The following is an 18512-nucleotide window of genomic DNA, read 5'->3' as shown; positions in this document are numbered from 1 at the left end:
AGCTCTTCTTGAGAATAAATGATTCCATGTCTTGCCAGTTCCAATTTCAGATGTCCGAATCTTTCAATCATCTTGGAAACAGATTCACCTTTCAAGCATCCGAACAGATCAAACTCTTTTCGTAGCAGCTTCTTTTTGTTCTTCACTATTTCAGCACTGCCTACACACTTTACCTTCAATTTTTCTCAAAGATCTTTCGAATCTACATACTCGATTAATGAAATTATATCATCTCTTACGGACTGATGAATCAAAGCAATACATTTTTGCTCAGCTACAAAATTCTCTATATCATCAGTTTCTGTCATATTTTCACAATCTTGTCTATCTAATTTGAAACCATTCCTTAAGCTCTTCCAGCTTGTATATGCAAATGCTTTAAGCCATTCTTCAAATCTCGCTGCCCACCTGTTGTAATCTTCAATAGCCATCAACTTGGGCGGCTTGTTATATGTTCCGTATGCGATGTCTACACTCATTGCATCAGACAAAAGCTTCTTTGCACTCGGTGTTGGTGTTGTTTCATTCGTGTTACTTGATGTGCCATCTCCCGAACCATTGGTGAGTGCAAACACATCACTGAATGGATTCGTGAACAGATCATCCATTTTAAGTACCTGAAACAGTCAACAAACACTTAGAAAAATTTTTTGGATTTTTTTTAGAAATAGCTTTCAAACGGAATTAGTTCACACGGAATTGTGAACTTCAAACGAAATTACCCTTACACGATATTACTTTCACACGAGATTACGAGTTTCAAACGAAATTACCCAACAATATCTAATTCCGTGCGGAATTAGTCTAATCTCAAACGAAATTAAACCAACAGAAACGGAATTAGGTACTCTGAAGCGGAATTAGTAATTCCGTTTGAACTTTCAAGCGAGATTAAATGTTTTCAAACGAAATTAGGTTATTTCGTGTGGAATTACGATCTGTTTCAAACGAGATTATGATGACGTCAGCTTTTTCGAATCTGTTTTCAAGCGGAATTACAAGTTTTTATCAAATTTTGTTCGAATTAAGGTCCAATACTTTCAAGGATTAGTTAAAAGTATGTTTCGCTTGATATATGTGAAAATCAGGCCATTTCAACCGTTAAATCTAGTTCAAATCAGAAAAGAAGGAGTAGAAGTGAGAGAATTTGATGAAATCAAGCTGAATTGGTATGAACTCCTCGTCCTGAGCTCTGATACCACTTGTTGGATCGACCGTGTGACCCTAATGAGTCAATCTGAGTAGTTCATCATCAAAAACAAAGGCGGAATCAATGTAAATGATGTCAAACAGCTTGTTTTCCTTTAATTTTCTTCTATTACTGATTTCCTAAGCTTTTACAAACAATTCTGACAAAAATCCGGCAGCACCTAAGCTCTCACACACACTAATTCCGTATGGAATGACTCTACAGGACAGGATATATATAGGCGTGTAATTCCGCTTGAAACCAGTTCACACGAAATTACATGTTCATGCGGAATTAGTTAATTCCGTGCGGAATTACCTAATCTCGTGTGAAACATTAATTTCGTTTGAAACCACATAAAGCATATTTCATGCGGAATTACCTTTTACACAGTTTTCTCGATTTCCGTGCCCTAATCTATCTAGTACAATACAAGACTCAATAAAGACGAAGTTAACAGACATCAGTGCACCAACAAGTTAGATCCTCTTGCCAAGCATCCCCAACATCCTTCAAACACTACACATTTTCCCATCAACTCTAACTAAGAAAAAGAAAACCCGGTTTCGGTAACCGTAACCGAAACCGAACACCATACCGACACCACTTTTCATTCACCACCATGCCTACTAAATCACTTAACTATCTCTACTAAACCACTTGAAGCTTTAACCATGAAAAATGTACCGCCCGAAACCATTTCCGGTGAAGAAACACCAATTCCGACGATACTTACGTATTTTCTGACAACGTCTCTCGTAACCGAAACGTGTTTTTGACCAAAAACTAAATCCTTATTTTTGATACTTTAAGGTTAATCTATAATGAAAATGGAATCTAGAAATTTATTATGTAAATGTTAGTTTCTATAAAAGATGATGAAGAAAAAGATAAACAAGTGAACTGAGTAAATAAATAAATAATGAAGCTATTTGTTTACAAGGGCTCCTGTAGCCCAGTTGGTTCAGCAGCTGGTTTACAACCCAGAGGTCTCAAGTTCGAATCCTGCTGGAGACATATATTTTTACCAGATCCTGATATAATGCACCAGATCTGATGCAATATCAGATTTTCTGATGAGATCTAATGCAATATCCGATTTTCTGATGAAACATCAGAATTTCTGATAAAACATCAGAATTTTATAAAAAAACCTCATCAGAAATTGTAAATCAAGCATAAATAACTAAGTGGTCCACTGGTTAAGGCTCTAACTTATAACCTAGAGGTCTTGAGTTTGAATCTTGCAAGTGACATACACCAGAATTATATTTAAACCCATCAGAATTCTAGTTAAACCCATCAGATTTCAAAATATTCATTAGAAAGTGGTGTAATCCAACTGGTTAAGCCTTAGGACATAGAAACTAGAGGTCTGGAGTTCAAACCTTGTTGATGACAATATTTTTATAAGATTTTATAATCATCAACATCAGATTTCTTATTTAAATAATCAGATTTACAAGACAAATATAAGGGATTAAGTGGCTCACTGGTTAAAACCTTTTTCATACAACCTTTAAGTCACAAGTTCAGATCTTGCAACTAACATTGATTTTTAATTAACTTCTATTTTATTTAAACATTATTCTTTAATCCAAGCAAAACTAATTCATGATTACTTAAGACAAACTTGAGGTTTTAAACTAGACATGAATTAAACAAACGAATTACATATATACTTTTTATGTACGGGCATAACCTTAAAAAATATATGGACACGAAGTAGGTTTATACGAACACGCTTGACAAGTTTATATATTTTTTAAGACAACAATCAAGAAACAAGGTACGGATCCTTAACCCTCTCCCTTTGTTATCTGGTCCATTTGCTATAAACCCTTATTTATAATATATGTATGTATATATATATATATATATATATATATATATATATATATATATATATATATATATATATAAATCTCGAAAACTCCAACGTCTTTAAGCCTCGATACAATTGACCGTCCGTTCATTTCTTATCCGATTAAAATTATTATTTAACTTGACAACATGCGATAAGTTTATGATTATATTGTGCTCATTATCGCATGTTCCGATACTTATATATCTGTTATTGTTAGTGTTATAATTATTTCTGATTATCTGACATCTGCTACCCTAAGCTCTCCGGCTCCTCCCTTGATGGAGTTATCAATTCACGGCGTCCCTAGGTACAAATGTGGTACATAGCGACTAGGTGGCATATGGATATATCCTAGGTATGTTTCTAGAGATGGATGTTGGGTAGGCCAACCCGCTCCGTCTCATGTGACAGGCTTTGTGGCTGTCACCTCTGTTTAGCTTTTGGGTACATCCGTATGATATGATTCAGTTCAGTTATATGTTATGTTTTGCTGTGTTGTGCTTCTTGTCAGTTATATCATTTTGGTCGTTTATTTGTTTGCTATTTGAGCCTATTATTCCGTACTGGGCATTTGGCTCATTCCGTATATTTTATTTCACTACAGGTTCACAGGTTACTTTGGGCGGGGTGAAGAGTGAAGAATAAACCCTAGGATGCTAACCGAAGATGTTTGTCACTTTTATAAAATAAATATGTATTTTGGGTCTTAGGGCTATGAACCATATTTTGAAATGTAAGCCTAACTTTAATTAATGGAATTATGACTTTTGTTCTCATCCACTGTTATAGTGACACGTCAACCCATCCGGGTTTGGGTGTTACAAACAAGTTCTAAAAAGATTATGTTTTTACAAATCTACAACCGATAGCGCCATCATAAAAAGAACCAAATAAGATAATTATAAAAAGGCATGACAAATTTTTTTAAAATTTGATTATATATACTTGTTCACACTATAAACCCATTCCCACAATAAGTGAGTTTTGAGCCTTTATTGAGCATACATGCATACATCTTTAAAATAAATGCTCATTTTCGTTTCTTGTGTGAATAGCCGCTTGGTTCTTACGACTCTAGAACTTGCCAAGACGATACATTCCCGGTCCTTACCAACTTAAACCCAAGTAAGTAAATGATGGAGGCATTAGGACTAACATTTTTCTTTCAAAACCATTGTTTTTCTTCTTTTTATCCCCCTACTAAAAATCCCCGTAGTTAACCCCTTTGAGCCTAAACCTTTTCGTTTCCAAAACCCGTAAAACAAACACCCATTAACCACCAAAACCTTTTTCCTTTCAAACCCATTTGTTTTAGTAAAAAGCTCGGTCATTTTGTGACATGAAAAAAAATAAAAAAATAGAGAGTTTTGCAATAACCAAACAAGTTCCTCAAAATCTTGTTTGAATATGCTTAGTTTGAATAAATGTCACAAAAACAAAAAAGTTTTACGATAACCGACGCTTTTTACGGTTTTCGCTAACTACTAACCCCAAAACCACCTACCCTTAGCCCAAGCCTAACCCTTTCCAAAGTCCTCTTGATATTTACGAAGGTTTATAGTTAAAAAGGAGGAGGTTTGATCGCTTGGCAAGAATATGGTAGAAGTAAGTTCCATGCCGGAATCGAATGTTTTCACAAAGATACACCTTCAGCCGAGTGTTGAGTGATCTCCCGTGAGGTATGTGAACTTGTATATAAATAGAATTTTAAAGATGCATGTTATGCCCAAATAAATAATTTTTCTTAACAAGTTGTTCTAAATAAATCATGACGAATAGGATTGTAAATAAATAAAAACAAAATTAAATAAAGATCTTGGATTCCCGACACTGACGATAAGCCACAAAACTTTTTCTCTACCTATTCCATTTGGGTGTGTAAGCCACATTTAAAGAGTTTTGCTTAAGGAAAAGAAAAGATTCAAGTGTGGGGGGTATTTGATGTGTACAAAATGCAACATATAAATTACATCAATAGAGGCATAAAACCAACCCTTTTTTAGTACTAATGTTGGAAAAAAACGCGTTTATTTCTTCCTTTTGAATTTACAGGACCAAATGACCTTAAAAGAATAAAATGAACAAATAAGCAGCCAATAACCAACATAAATACAAGAAGAAGGAATAACGTGACATGCCCGACCCTCGGCAGCATCTCCCAAGACAAAAACAAGAAAACAGAAGCTGACCACGTGGCCGTGCCCAGCCAGGCATGGGCCATGGTCAGACCTCACACAAAAAAAAACAAAGACTGCAGACGCTCCTACACCCACCACGGGGCCGTGCCCAGCTCACCATGGGGCGTGGTCAACTCTTAAATTTGCAGAATCTTGATAGTATAACAAAGAGTTGACCACGGGGCCGTGTCCAGATGCCATGGGGTCGTGTGGGGCCCTCTGCTGATAGATGCAATAATTAAAGGAAGAGAATAAGTTGGCCACGGGCCGTGCTCAGTGGACACGGGGCCGTGGCCGGGGCACTGTTCTAACTATAAATAGGGGTGCTTGGTTCAATTCAAAGGCATCCCTTGGCAAACCACTTCTCTCCCACTTTGCCACCACTCCACCACCACTACAACACCAACACCCACCACCATCATCCATCTTTCATCTTTAGAGTGTGTAGTAGTCTCGGAATCCAAGATTGATTGTAAGAATTCTTGTCAATCAAAGGCCATGCTTGGCTAATCTCTTATATCACTTGGTGAAGACAAGTCTTTAATGTATTACTTTGATTTTTAATCTTTCGGCACTTTTTAATTGGGTATGTATTAATGACTTTAATAACTAGTTTCTTATGTTGAAAGTGAATTTTCTTTACCATTTCATCCTGATGTCATTGATTTGCTCATTCGTGTCTTTACGGTCTATATAAAGCACGTTAACTACTTGGAAGGGGGTTAGAAGGGTGGTTTGGTAAAGTTCTTGTCTCGTTCAGTGTATAGATCCTGCGAGGATTTGGTCCAAGCTTACTAGGACCTCCTTCAATGCCCCAAAGGTATTGGATGGCGGGGGTGCGAAAAGCTTGAACCCCTCATATGTAAACTACTATTAAAACATTAAACCGCCTTCTTGGGATTGTATCATTGCTGACTCAAACCACTTAGCCAAGGGTAACGTCACCTTCAAAACAGGGGCCTACCACTTTTCACATTAATAATTTACTTAATTGTCTTTCAATATTCCAACCCTTTGGGATTGTATCCTTACCGACTCAAACCACTGGGTTGAGGGTAACGTCACCTTAAAAATAGGGGCCTACTACTATAACTAAGATAATCTCTTAAAAAGTCCAAAAGTGCGAAAATGATCAAAGGGTGCATTAAAGATGAGTTGGATCCAAGTGATTCTATCTTGTCTATATGTTTTTCATTTTATTTATCTTTTAATTTTTAGATTTATTTTCATGTTTAAAAACTCTTTTCAAAATTTTAGATCGATGAGACGTTGATGATAAACCGGTATTAAAAGCTCTTGTTTCCTTGGACGATCTCGGTATCTTATCAACACTATACTACGCTCGTGATGGGTGCACTTGCCCTAGTGTGTGTTTAGTGTTAGTACAATATCGTGTTTTATAAATTTAAAACTTGACTAATGCGTAAAACAAACTTAAAATATTAATAAAATCATATCACGCTTAACGCACACCAAGTTTGAAAAGTTTGTATATGTTGTAGCTGGTTCGTACGAAGGGAGACATAAGCCGCTTCGTACGAAGGGAGTTATAGGCACCTTCGTACGAACCATCACCCCTATATATATGTGTGTAGGTCTTGTTCATTTGCAACTTTGCTGACTTGAGAGGGGAAACTCTGTCAGTTTGTTTTCGTGGTTGTAAACTGTTAAATCAGCAATAGAAAACCTATTATAATTACTTCTTTGTGTCTGATCCACACACGTACTTGGATTCCGTACAAGATACATGTTCATCGCATACAATGGTCAGGGAGTCGATGCAACAAACGAATCCACAGAACTCTCCACAGTGAGGACCAAGCTGATTAGGTGAAGTAATCATTCAACTTTTTCAAAACAAACATTCTGATTTCATACTTTGGCAGAATCACAGACCCATTGAGCTCATAAGCTAAGTTCATAGTTGTAGGTTAACAGTAGGGTCGATTCCAACTGAAAAGGATGAACAGTTCAACCAAAACCAAACTGATTTCACGTCCGAATAGTACCAGTCGCCCGAAAAGGTAGCCCTCTCGCACGAAAGGTTAACCCTTTCGCGTGAAAAGAAGCTCCTATCGTTCGAAAGGGACTGTTTCACTACGTTCTGACATTTTCTAAGTTTTGTATGATATTTCAGATCCTTATTCTCAATATAGACGACTCTGTAATATAAGTGTGTGATCTGTGGAAGCCTTGGCTCCTAATCTAGTTCCACCACCTCACTTGGACTTGTAAACGAAAACCCAAACAATCTCCTAGACCTAGAACAAGTTAACCTCGTCCAGCCTCCGACACTTAGTTCATTCTTTCTATGTCGAGTTGGCACACCTGGGTTGTCTTTGTTCGGTTGTTTGGCTAATATTTTCATTCCGTTATTTCCATTTCTGTATTCATGACCAACCGGTTAGTTAACTAAGTTAACTAATTTGTGCTTTGGTGAACTATAACTAGGTTATTACCTCCATGCATGACTTCTATGAACTTTATGAACATTCTAGACTAATATTATGCTAAACTATAACTAAATAACTTAACTGAACTCACGACCATAACTGATTGATAGTTAAAATGTTCAAACGAGGATCAGTTCACCAAACAGTCCCTCTCGCGCGAAAGGCTGGTCCCACTCGCGCGAAAGGCTTCTGGCGTCCGAACTGTTATTTCGTCCGAACATTTTGTGTTTCGGTTTTTCACTTATTCTATTTCCGTGTTCCTTATTACTGATTCTATCGGGCAAACCAGGACCCGTAAAATCACAGAAACTCGGTGTCTTGACAAGTGCTTGGACAGAATATACTTTCTGTTTACTTATACTTTCACACTATACTACGTACTTTAATTCCGCATCAAAATCCTCCGTTTAAACTCCAACAAACTCACGCCTTCATTTACCCCTGTAGAGTAACATTGGCGTTCCTGTACTACGTCGACAACTTTTCGCTCACGTGATAGGGTAACCTTGGCGTTCTAGTACTACGTCAACCACACTTCGCTCGTGGGATTAACTAAAAAGACTTAGCAAAACCGTGAGTATACTCGAACACCCTTTTTCCCTTTTACACTTTGGGTGCAATATGTTTACTATTAAACCTACACAGTTACACTTAGACTTTTATACAAAATGCACAAACAATCCAATACATGCATGCTAAATTCGTTATACTTGGTTCGTTATTCTGGATGATTCTTTTGTGTGATAAACTTGTCATTAACTTCGTACGAGCCTCCCTTTAACATGTATAACACTATAGGAGTAACGCACCGCCCGTAGTCTTATGGTCATGTTAAATTTAATACTTGCGGTAATTAGAAGATTGACTTGAATATTCGCATGTCGGTTTATACGTTAACTATGATAACTAAGTTTGCCATGTGGATTCGTTTAAATCTTTTTATACTTATGCTATGTATTAAACTTGTATACTTGCCAATACTTTTGTATTGAACCATGTATTTTAAACATATTTGCAGGTTGATGATGGTATTAAAATGGGCTTAGTGGGGATGCTTTAGATACCCACTTTAAATCTAGATTATGTTGTTGTATTTTCTGATTGTTGTAACTTGATATATTTTGTAACAAACAATGTTGTATTTCCTTCCATGTTGTACCTGAATTATCTAAAAATGAAATGAAATCAGTTTTATTTAAATATTGTCGCAAATAGTGTTATGAAGTCTGGAACAATCTCGTTTTCATCTCACTCCGATGTTTCCGCCATTGGTTGGGGTATGACAAACCTCCCCATACAAACCTATACAAACACGTGCAACGGTAACCAAACTTGATCCTTATTGTAACCAGGTCACAATACACCCATCATTCGCTCAGAGCTAGGGTTCAGGTTTTGCGGTGATATTCAGATCTGAATATGTGGGTTGGTGATGGCGGTGGTTGTGCGGTGGTAGTGGAGGTGCGGTGGTGGAGGGTTGTGCAGAGGGGGTGGAGGTGTTTACGGTGGTGGGGGTTGTGCGATGGGGGTGTAAGTGTAGTGGTGGAGATGTTTATGATGGTGGAGGTGTAGCGGTTGGGGAGGTGTTTATGGTGGTGGAGGTGCAATGGTGATGGTGATGGTAGCGGTATGATGGTGGAAATGCATTGGTGGTGGTGTGGTTATGTGTGTAAGAGAGAGGGATAAGGAAGAGAGAGGGTAATCAATGTTGTGTGTGTGAGGATAATAATAATAATAATCGGGGTAATTTGGTCATTTAACAATAGGTAATATAGTGATCCTAGCAACGTTAAAATTTGGACTCAAAAGGTTACAAAATGAGAATTTAGGTACTCAGATAGTTAAACATTTTTATTTTAGAATCAAATGATTAAAACCACTAAAAAATAGGGATTCAAAAAGTAATTTGTGCATATGAAGAATGATGCACTTTTCTATGTAATAGAAAAAAGTATGTCACAACCCCTGACCACACCCTGGATGGGAGCCGTGAACAATCAAGTGGCACCGGTGGTTTATTTGAGAATATTGCAGCAGAAATTTCACCAGAATCGAGAGTTAGGAAAAATATCAAAGTTTAGAAACACCGGATTTTATTTAGGGTTATTGGATTTAATCACGCTCAACTATTGACTATTGGCCGCTGCCACCCTCAACTATCACTTTGACGCTTGTCACCCCCAACTTAACACTTGGTGTGTTCTGTCACCATGTCGTTAACTGATCACTAACTTTTGATGTTGTTTTTATACTTTTGGGGGTATCATAGGGATCTTAGTAAGGTTTTAGGGATCTTTGGACACCCCAAAAGTGTAGTAACAAGCTCAAAAGTTAGTGATCGGTTAACGACGTGGTGACAGAACAAAGTAAGTGTTAAGTTGGGGGGCGGGCGTCAAAGTGATAGTTGGGGGTGGCAGCAGCTAATAGCCAATAGTTAGGGGTGATAAAATCCAATAACCCTTTTATTTATTAAACAGATGGGGATAAAACCCATGTTTTACAAAGGTGGCTTTAATAGGGGATAAACCCAAATACATGAAACGACGTTTCTTAATTTAATTTATAAAATAAGCCACTTCTTTAAGCCCTTTTGGTGCCATATCACAACTCTTATTCGGATCTATTATAATCACCTGAAACATGTTTAAAAACATTTTATCAGTAGGAAATACTGGTGAGATCATTCAATTTGTATAAAAAGACACAGTGTTATAATTACAGGATTAAGGGTTTTTACATTTATTTATATCTTTCAATTACTCAAATCAGTATTTGTCACTCGGTGGCAGTTCCTGTGACTGTGGTCATATCACTATTGGCCCTCAATGTCCAATAACAAAGCTTATCAAGTAGTGTATACAAAACCCCACATACCGGCAACAATTTAAGAATACAAAAACTTAATCACTATAAATACAACTTGAAAAACATTTAGGGTTTTGCAAATCATTTGAGTAAAAGAGAATGACTCATTTTGCAGAATTAGGGTTTCGATTTAACAGGCCTCCTGATTCTAAGCTCTTGATTAACAGTAAGTTTATAGCTCCAAGTCTTCTAATAATTAAGCATCTACTTTATCAGTGAATTTAAGCCTTCTGATTCTAATCCCTAATTTCACAGAATGTAATTCGTATTAGTGTATAAACCCAACTTAAACTTTAACGATAATCACGAGATCAAAACCTCAACGTAGTTAACAAAGTATAGCCTTATTCAGGCAACACTCTGGCATCCGTTGGTTGGTTTCATATCAATCGGACAGGGTATCGTTTCAGGATCAGGGTTTCTTACACGCAAATACAGAGAAACAGAGATACGGGAGGTTACACAAATAGATTTGAATTGAAATGAGCGAGTTTGAGCAGTCCAGGACCTGCCCTTTATATAGCCATGCTGACCTCTCCCGCGTGTCGCGGGAGGAGACAGGGTATCTCCCGCGTGGCGCCTGGGCGGTCGGCCTGGCCTAGGCCTGCCACCTCACCAGCGTAGGTCTGACACGTGGCGCCTTGATGTGACACGTGTCCCCGCTGCCTTTTTTGTCCAATCGCGCGTTTGTCTCGTTTTTCGTGTCGGTTCTTATCGCGTATGCTCGGGTCTTGTTTCTAAATGGTTCGGTTTATAATTGCGAGTTTAGTAAGGGTAATTTTGTGCGGGTTGGTTTATCAACCGTCAAGTTTTCTTAACCGCTAAGTTTTCTGATTGAGTATTACAAGTTTCGTCGCGCGCACTTGAGGTTTTGATTACGGGTTGTTGTCGGGAGTATTTTTTAGGGTTGTTATAGTATATCTCACGATGCATTTTTCTATGTAAACGTATGTAAACGGCATCATAACATGTAACGGGCGTATAGCATGGACAATTACATATTATATGAACGTATGTTTTGCCCATGGCATTTCATTGTAAAAGGTATCATCATATCAGTCCATCCATAAGGGGTTGTTTAGTGTTGGAGTGTGTATAGATTCTCATTTATTTTTGTATAGTCAAATAAGATATTATCAAATAAAGATCAGATTTATTTATTTTAGAGTTAAATGTCATTTTAGTTCGTCTGGTTTGTGTCATTTTATCAGTTTAGTTCAAATGTTTCATTTTTCGCCTGCGGATTCAAAAAAGTTTCATCGTTCCCATTTTATTCCACTGGATTAACTTCATCCATTTTTTCTGTTAACGAGAAGGGCAATTCTGTTAACTTCATCCATTGTAAAGGTGATACTTTCACATTATCAAACTATTTAAAGGATATAGTCTTTTAAGTTTTTTTTAGTTTTTTTTTTCTACTTTGAAGTCTTTTAATATTTTGTTTTATTTTATTTTATTGTTAATATCCTTTTTTATTTAATTATAATTAATTTTAAGTAACTTTTGTTTTGTAGTTATAACTTCTATTTTATAAAATTCTAAGTATGTTTTTTGTGGCGTGCCTATTTGTATCTATATTCTGATATAAAAAATTTTTGAAACCGAATTGTGGACAGTAATGTAAAAGTAACCGATGCACAATCGTATACGTTATCAAAGCTATCTTGACGTACTTAGTTTTATCCACGTTTCGATACAAGTTTTCTTCAAGATCAAACGAGTCAAATATAACTGTTTTTTGTTCTTTATCATGATGAACCAAACCCATATCGTTCGAACAATTTAAGTAACGTGGCAAAATTCGTTTTTACGGTTTCCGTTATAAATTTCGTTGAAAAACTTGTTGTATTCACAACCGAGCATCCTTTTTATATAGTAAGCTATAGAGGGTGTCGAAACCATGACGAACCTTATTGATACCATTCTAACAATATCTATACGACGCCAATTCCGACGGAACAAAACCGGTAACGGTACTATCGCAAACATTTATATATTTTTCTTTATGATTTTCAATTGATATAAACACACGTTTAGATATCTTTTTGGACACATCATGACTTTGTTTTTTTTCTCTTTCACTTGCTATATCAAGTTTCATATCGTACCAATATGTTTTTTGTGTTTAAATTTTTAATAATTTAGTTTTAGATACTATCACGTCTATGTTACGATTAAAATTTTGTTAAAAATCAGCATGCCACGCTTTGGAGTCCGAGTACAAATCACTAGTTCTAGTTAAAAGTACAATACCCAATATTATTGTTACTAGATGATCATCCACGAATATTTTAGAAATAATGCCTTATCACCAACTTAATACTTGTTATTTTATCATAAGTTTTTTTATAGGTTATTATATCATAAGTTTTTATTTGTACTTAACCTTATTATTTGAACCAAAGTCATAAAAATTCAATGGTGTTTGTTAGAGTTGTGGCCCCTACAAAGAAATCAAAACCTATAAAATCGCAAAACGACCCGACCGTTCGCCTTGGGGGCTAAGCCTGAGCTCTATACTATACTTTCCTTTGTTTCTTCAACTCACAATCTAGGGTTTCTCATGTTGTTCCCAAAACCCCCTCTCCCTTCTTGATCTTCTTGATCACGCAACATGATCTACGGATCAGTTCCCGTCAATTATCTTCGGAAACAACCGGATTTCATCGTCAACAATAATGCCGATGGCTTTTTCTCTAACTTGTTAGTTCTTTTATCTTGTTTCGTCTTTGTTTTTTGTGGGTTTTCTTAGGTTTTGATGAACTCGTTGTGATTTTTTTTGTAGTATCGGTAATTGTACGGACACGAACGAGAAGGATACGTGGATTGGTCTTTCAAATTTTTTGAAGGACCCGAACAACCAGTTCTCGAATTCGATTGAGAATCGGATGGTGAGAATGATCGCCTTATCTTTTGTATAAATTTTGACTTGAAACACTTTGAAATAACGTATACATATATACACACACGTGTATATATATGTGCGTGTGTGTAGAGACACGTTTATTTCATAACCAAATTTATGTTGAGACTTGCGAGTAACACATAAATTTATTGATGATTTAATGAGATTGTAGGGAGGGAGTTATGTAACCGGCTTCTGTATCACACTTAAAGCAAAACATACGAGTACATTATGCGGTTCTCGTATTTCTCAACGATTTTTTTTTTTTTTTGTTCTGAAATGAACACATCTCTCTCTCTCTATATATATATATATGTGTATATGTATATAGGGATGTTGTTTTTAGAACCGATATTATGTTGAGAACTATGATAAATAGTTGTATGTTTTGTTTTAAGTGTAATGTAATACATAAGGTTTACTTCACTAACTCATTAAATCATCAATGTACTACGTACGTACAAGTGATTTATGTGTTGATTTTGAAATGAACACGCCACTTACCCCTACATACATTTGTTGAAATTTTATAGGGATATGGTGTTGTAAAGTTAAATCACGAGGGGACAATGGATGTAAATCATAATCAAATGCTATTCGGTGGAGTTGTTCCCATTCCGTCTTCAAGGTTCCAAAACTCTGATTCATCAATGAATATCGGACACACTGCGTCTATCAACATGTCGAATCCCCAATGTTTTGGAGGTATGTTACGCGAAGTTGGATGTAAATTCGGTTGTTTGTACGCATTTTAACAAAATACATTATCGGTTTCTACAGGATCTCCAATCAAGAATGCTGCTAGCACAAGCATGTTTAATTACGGGATGCCTGCTGCCCAAGCTTTTGATGGTAGAAGTAGAACGGTGACACCTGGCAGTGTTTTATGTAATACGGGCTTTCCGATATCAGCAAATGGTGTGCAGCCAAATTTCCAGAACAATCCAGAGGCTACTCACCTTTTGGGTACCCAATACAACAACCCACATACGTCAAGTTGCGGGACATTCCTGCAACCGCAAGGTTATACGTCGGTCCCCCAACGTTTTCCGGTGATGAATCAATCAAACGGGTTTCAGATTCCACATTGTAATCCGTGGGAGGGTCAACCGCTTGTTGCTGTAGAAAGTTCGAGTCACAACTGTATCGGTTTCAATTGCAATATCTGTGGTCCAGGTCCGGTTACTTTCGGCATGCCGTCTAGAAAAAGAAAATTTGATTTCGCGGGCCCCGGGAATGATCTTATCGAATCTAGATCGCGAAATAATTATGAATCTTGGGTTGACAGTGGTACTCTATTCGATGTTCTAGCTTCCAGTTATATGCCTGTTGACTTGCCACCTTTGGAAGAATGGCCCAATAGTAGTGAAGATGGGCCGGATTTCATGGAAATTGGGCCTGTGTTAACTCAACCGGCCCGTAATGAATCCTCCGGTACTCTTATGGATGTGTACACTAGCTTTATTAAATCTTCTGCTTCTACAAAGGATGCCAAGCCCGACAGTGAAGATGCGTTGGGCCCAAACGTTAACGAGGTCCTGCGTGAAGAAAAAGTAATATGTAGGCTTAACTCAGCTTTAGATGATTACGAGTCCGTTTTGGAGTCTATGCGATCTATTGAACCGTGTGTTTTGGAATCCGAGAAGACAAGCACACCGATTACATCTTTTGAAGATAACGGGTCAGGGTTGGGATCCGGGAATGTTAAGAAACTCAGTGCCTCGTTGACCGATTCGTTGACTGCTGCTCAAATCAAAGAACATTTGTCAAGTTTTATCCAACCGCAAAAGGTTCTTACATTATACATTAGATAAATTATAAACCATTTCATCACATATGAGAATTCTAACATATATATATGTTTTATTATGCAGGACGTATCAGGAGGCACAGAACCTTCAGAAAGTCAAAACTTATGCCAGTTATGCTCGAAGAATAAGCTTTTGCTGGCCCCCACACCCGTGTATTGCTCATCGTGTGACGTGCGGATCAAGCAAAACGTTAAATACTATCGGTCAACCGACGAGAACACCAAAACACAGCACTGCATTTGTATCGGATGCTTTAAAGGATCTCGTGGGTCATCTGTTATAACGCGTGGAGGAGGTTCTGTTTCGAAAACTGTACTTCACATGGCAATGAACGATGAGGAAATAGAGGACTCGGTAAATAATAAATAAATAAGTTTATTTATTTATTTATTTTACAACCTTACTTGACTGTTGACTATTGGTTTATTGCAGTGGGTACAATGTGACACATGTCAACAATGGCAACATAGGATTTGCGGCCTATACAACAACGAAACAGATTTAGAAGGGAAAGCCGAATACGTTTGTCCAAAATGTTGCTTAAAAGAAACAGAAAACGGAACAAGAATCTCGTTACTGAAAACTGTCTTGGGAGCAAAAGAATTACTGCTCACTGATCTCAGTGATCACATCGAGCAACGACTTTTTACCCGAATGAAGCAAGAGCGAGAAGAAACCGCAAAGGTTCTTGGAATCGCGTCGGAAGAAGTAAGTAAACTGTTTCTTCTGTGTTTTTTTTTTTATATTTATGAAAATTATCGTTACTGATATTTTATTTTTTTGATCGCGATAGGTACCTGTAGCAGAAGGTCTTGTTGTTCGAGTAGTGGTATCTGTGGACAAAGAGTTGGAAGTGAAGAAGCAATTTAGAGATATATTTAACGGACAAGATTATCCAGAAAAAATTGAATACAGATCGAAAGTAAGTGCAATTTTATACTTAATGTGTTAATTTAGAGATATATTAAGTATTTTAAACTAGACATCTAACGTTTTTTTTTTTTTTTTTTTTTTTTTTTTTTTTTTTGCAAATAGTTAATTCTATTGTTCCAGAAAATAGGAGGTGTTGATGTATGCCTCTTCGGAATGTACGTTCAAGAGTTTGGATCAGAGTGTAACGGGCCTAACAACCGATGCGTTTATATCTCGTACATTGATTCCGTCAAGTACTTTCAGCCCGAAAGAAAAACCGCAAGCGGAGAGCCTCTGCGCACCTTCGTTTATCATGAAATACTGGTATTTTCCCTTTGCTTTTAATCCGTTTAATAATAATTATCATCCTCTGCAATAACGACTTATGTTTTGCGATATTCAGATTGGATACCTCGAGCATTGCAAGAAACGAGGTTTTGCGTCTTGTTATATATGGTCATGTCCGGTTATAAAAGGCGAAGATTATATTTTTTATTGTCATCCGAAGACTCAGAAGACACCGGAGAAAACGAAGCTACGGCAGTGGTATGTAACATTATTATTTTTCGGCGTTTGAGAAAACCATTTGTTTGATGGTTTTATTATGTTTTATGAAGGTACAAGTTAATGATCAGGAAAGCTGTGAAAGACGGAATTGTGGTTGACCAGACGAATTTATACAATGAATTTTTCGCTACGTCAAACGTTAACGTAAGCGCAGCGCGTTTGCCGTATTTTGATGGTGATTGTTGGTCGGATGCTGCCATAAATATTAGCAAGAAACTTGACGATGAAGAAAGCTCCGGAGGAAAATTGTGTGTTAAGTCACGTGCTAAGCGAATCTCGATGGTCAACGGAGACGAAAGCCTCACAAAGGATGCTTTAGTGATGAACAAGGTCTTTCTAATTTCTTTATTATTATTTTATATAATATTTCTTTTGTTTTAACTTGAGTTTGATGTTAAAGCTCGGCGAAATAATTATGCACGACAAGGAAAACTATATGATTGTCCGGTTACAACACACGTGCACATCTTGCAACCAAGTAATATTATCCGGAAGTAGATGGTGTTGCAACCAATGCAACAAGATTCAGTTATGTCCAAGGTGAAACGATATTCATTTTTGTTTTTTCGCATCCTAAATTATTCATTCATTCTCACAAACCCTTCATTGCAGATGTGTTTCCCCAAGTAGAATGCACAAATGCGGTTCTTGTAAAGATAAACCACTCTCTGAGGTGCGTTCCATCATACAACAACAACAACGCCTATGTTATCATATATTTCCGATTTTTTAATCATTTTTGTTATCCAGGATGTGCTGAGCTATATACCCGTTGATACCAAGGATAAAGATGACGTTCTTGTGAATAAATTGTTCGAGACGCGCGATGATTTTTTGAACAAGTGCCAGAATTCTCTATACCAATTCGATACACTCGGGCATGCCAAATATTCCACTATGATGATCCTATATCATTATAATCACAATCTTGTTGTCCAACCAAAAGGTGACACCTGTCATACCGGTAACTTAATTCACCCTCCAACAGACGTTACCCCCGTAACCAGAACAGAAGAACAACCTCAGGATCAAAATCAAGAGACGGTAAGAAACGGTAAATTTTTCATATAAAAAATTAAAAATAACTATGCTAAACGGTATTGTCTGTGATGGGCAGGTAACCAGGGCGCTAGATGCTTTAAATCATGCGTCTCTATGTAAAAGCGTTGAGGGCTGCAACCCGGATTGTCGAACGATCAAAATCCTTCTCCAACATGTTTCTATATGCACTACGAGGAAGCATAACGGTTGCCAAAATTGTCAAGGAGCATGGTGGGTATTAGAGAAACACATAAACACCTGTACAAAGCTTGACTGTACTATACCTTATTGCAAGTGAGTCCACCATTCGACGTGTCATGATCGCCTGTAACATCACATATTTGTTATAACATTAACATTGCGGTTTTTGTTATTCACTAGGTACATAAGGGAGGAGAGAGCTAACACTTGCCAGAGATCAGAGTTCAACAAAGTAACCAGTTAGTTGACTGGACAAGATTGGATTCTTTTTGGCGCAGTTTATATGTATAGGAAAAGGGCTAACTCGCGTATATATGAAGATTTTGTTTGTTTGTTTGTTTGGTTTATGTAATTCGTATATTTTCGTTTTATGGGTCTTATCTAAAGACCGATAAAATGCAAATATAACGAATAAGTTTATCTGTTATCGGATGTTACAGTTATGACATGATATGTTTAGTTGTAATAATAAGGATTTTTCTAGTATTCGTTGTTATATGATGGCAAGTAGGTTGCTTTTAAGT

The 18512-nt window shown here is 36.9% G+C and overlaps 2 protein-coding genes across 2 annotated transcripts; both read left to right on the top strand.

The window, feature by feature from the left end:
* Positions 1–13056: 13056 nt before the first annotated feature.
* Positions 13057–17643, top strand: LOC110884198 (histone acetyltransferase HAC12; the record flags this gene model as incomplete). The annotated part of the gene is made up of 13 exons (XM_022131882.2): positions 13057–13254; positions 13337–13442; positions 13990–14161; positions 14237–15246; positions 15331–15621; positions 15700–15975; positions 16061–16189; positions 16303–16503; positions 16583–16725; positions 16797–17076; positions 17147–17286; positions 17359–17419; positions 17497–17643. Coding segments are annotated over exons 1-13 (3045 nt in total), but the record flags the coding sequence as incomplete, so codon positions are not given.
* LOC118484922 (probable histone acetyltransferase HAC-like 1) lies at positions 17632–18474 on the top strand. Its single transcript, XM_035981036.1, has 3 exons — positions 17632–17790; positions 17864–18081; positions 18169–18474. Exons 1-3 carry the CDS (start codon positions 17644–17646, stop codon positions 18230–18232), a joined length of 429 nt encoding a protein of 142 aa, XP_035836929.1. The 5' UTR covers positions 17632–17643; the 3' UTR covers positions 18233–18474.
* Positions 18475–18512: the final 38 nt, after the last annotated feature.

The sequence above is a fragment of the Helianthus annuus genome, chromosome 12, assembly GCF_002127325.2.
Source record: "Helianthus annuus cultivar XRQ/B chromosome 12, HanXRQr2.0-SUNRISE, whole genome shotgun sequence".
In the NCBI taxonomy this organism is placed as follows: domain Eukaryota; kingdom Viridiplantae; phylum Streptophyta; class Magnoliopsida; order Asterales; family Asteraceae; genus Helianthus; species Helianthus annuus.
The sequence above is the reverse complement of the archived record's forward strand: the minus strand, read 5'-3'. Positions and strand labels throughout refer to the sequence as shown.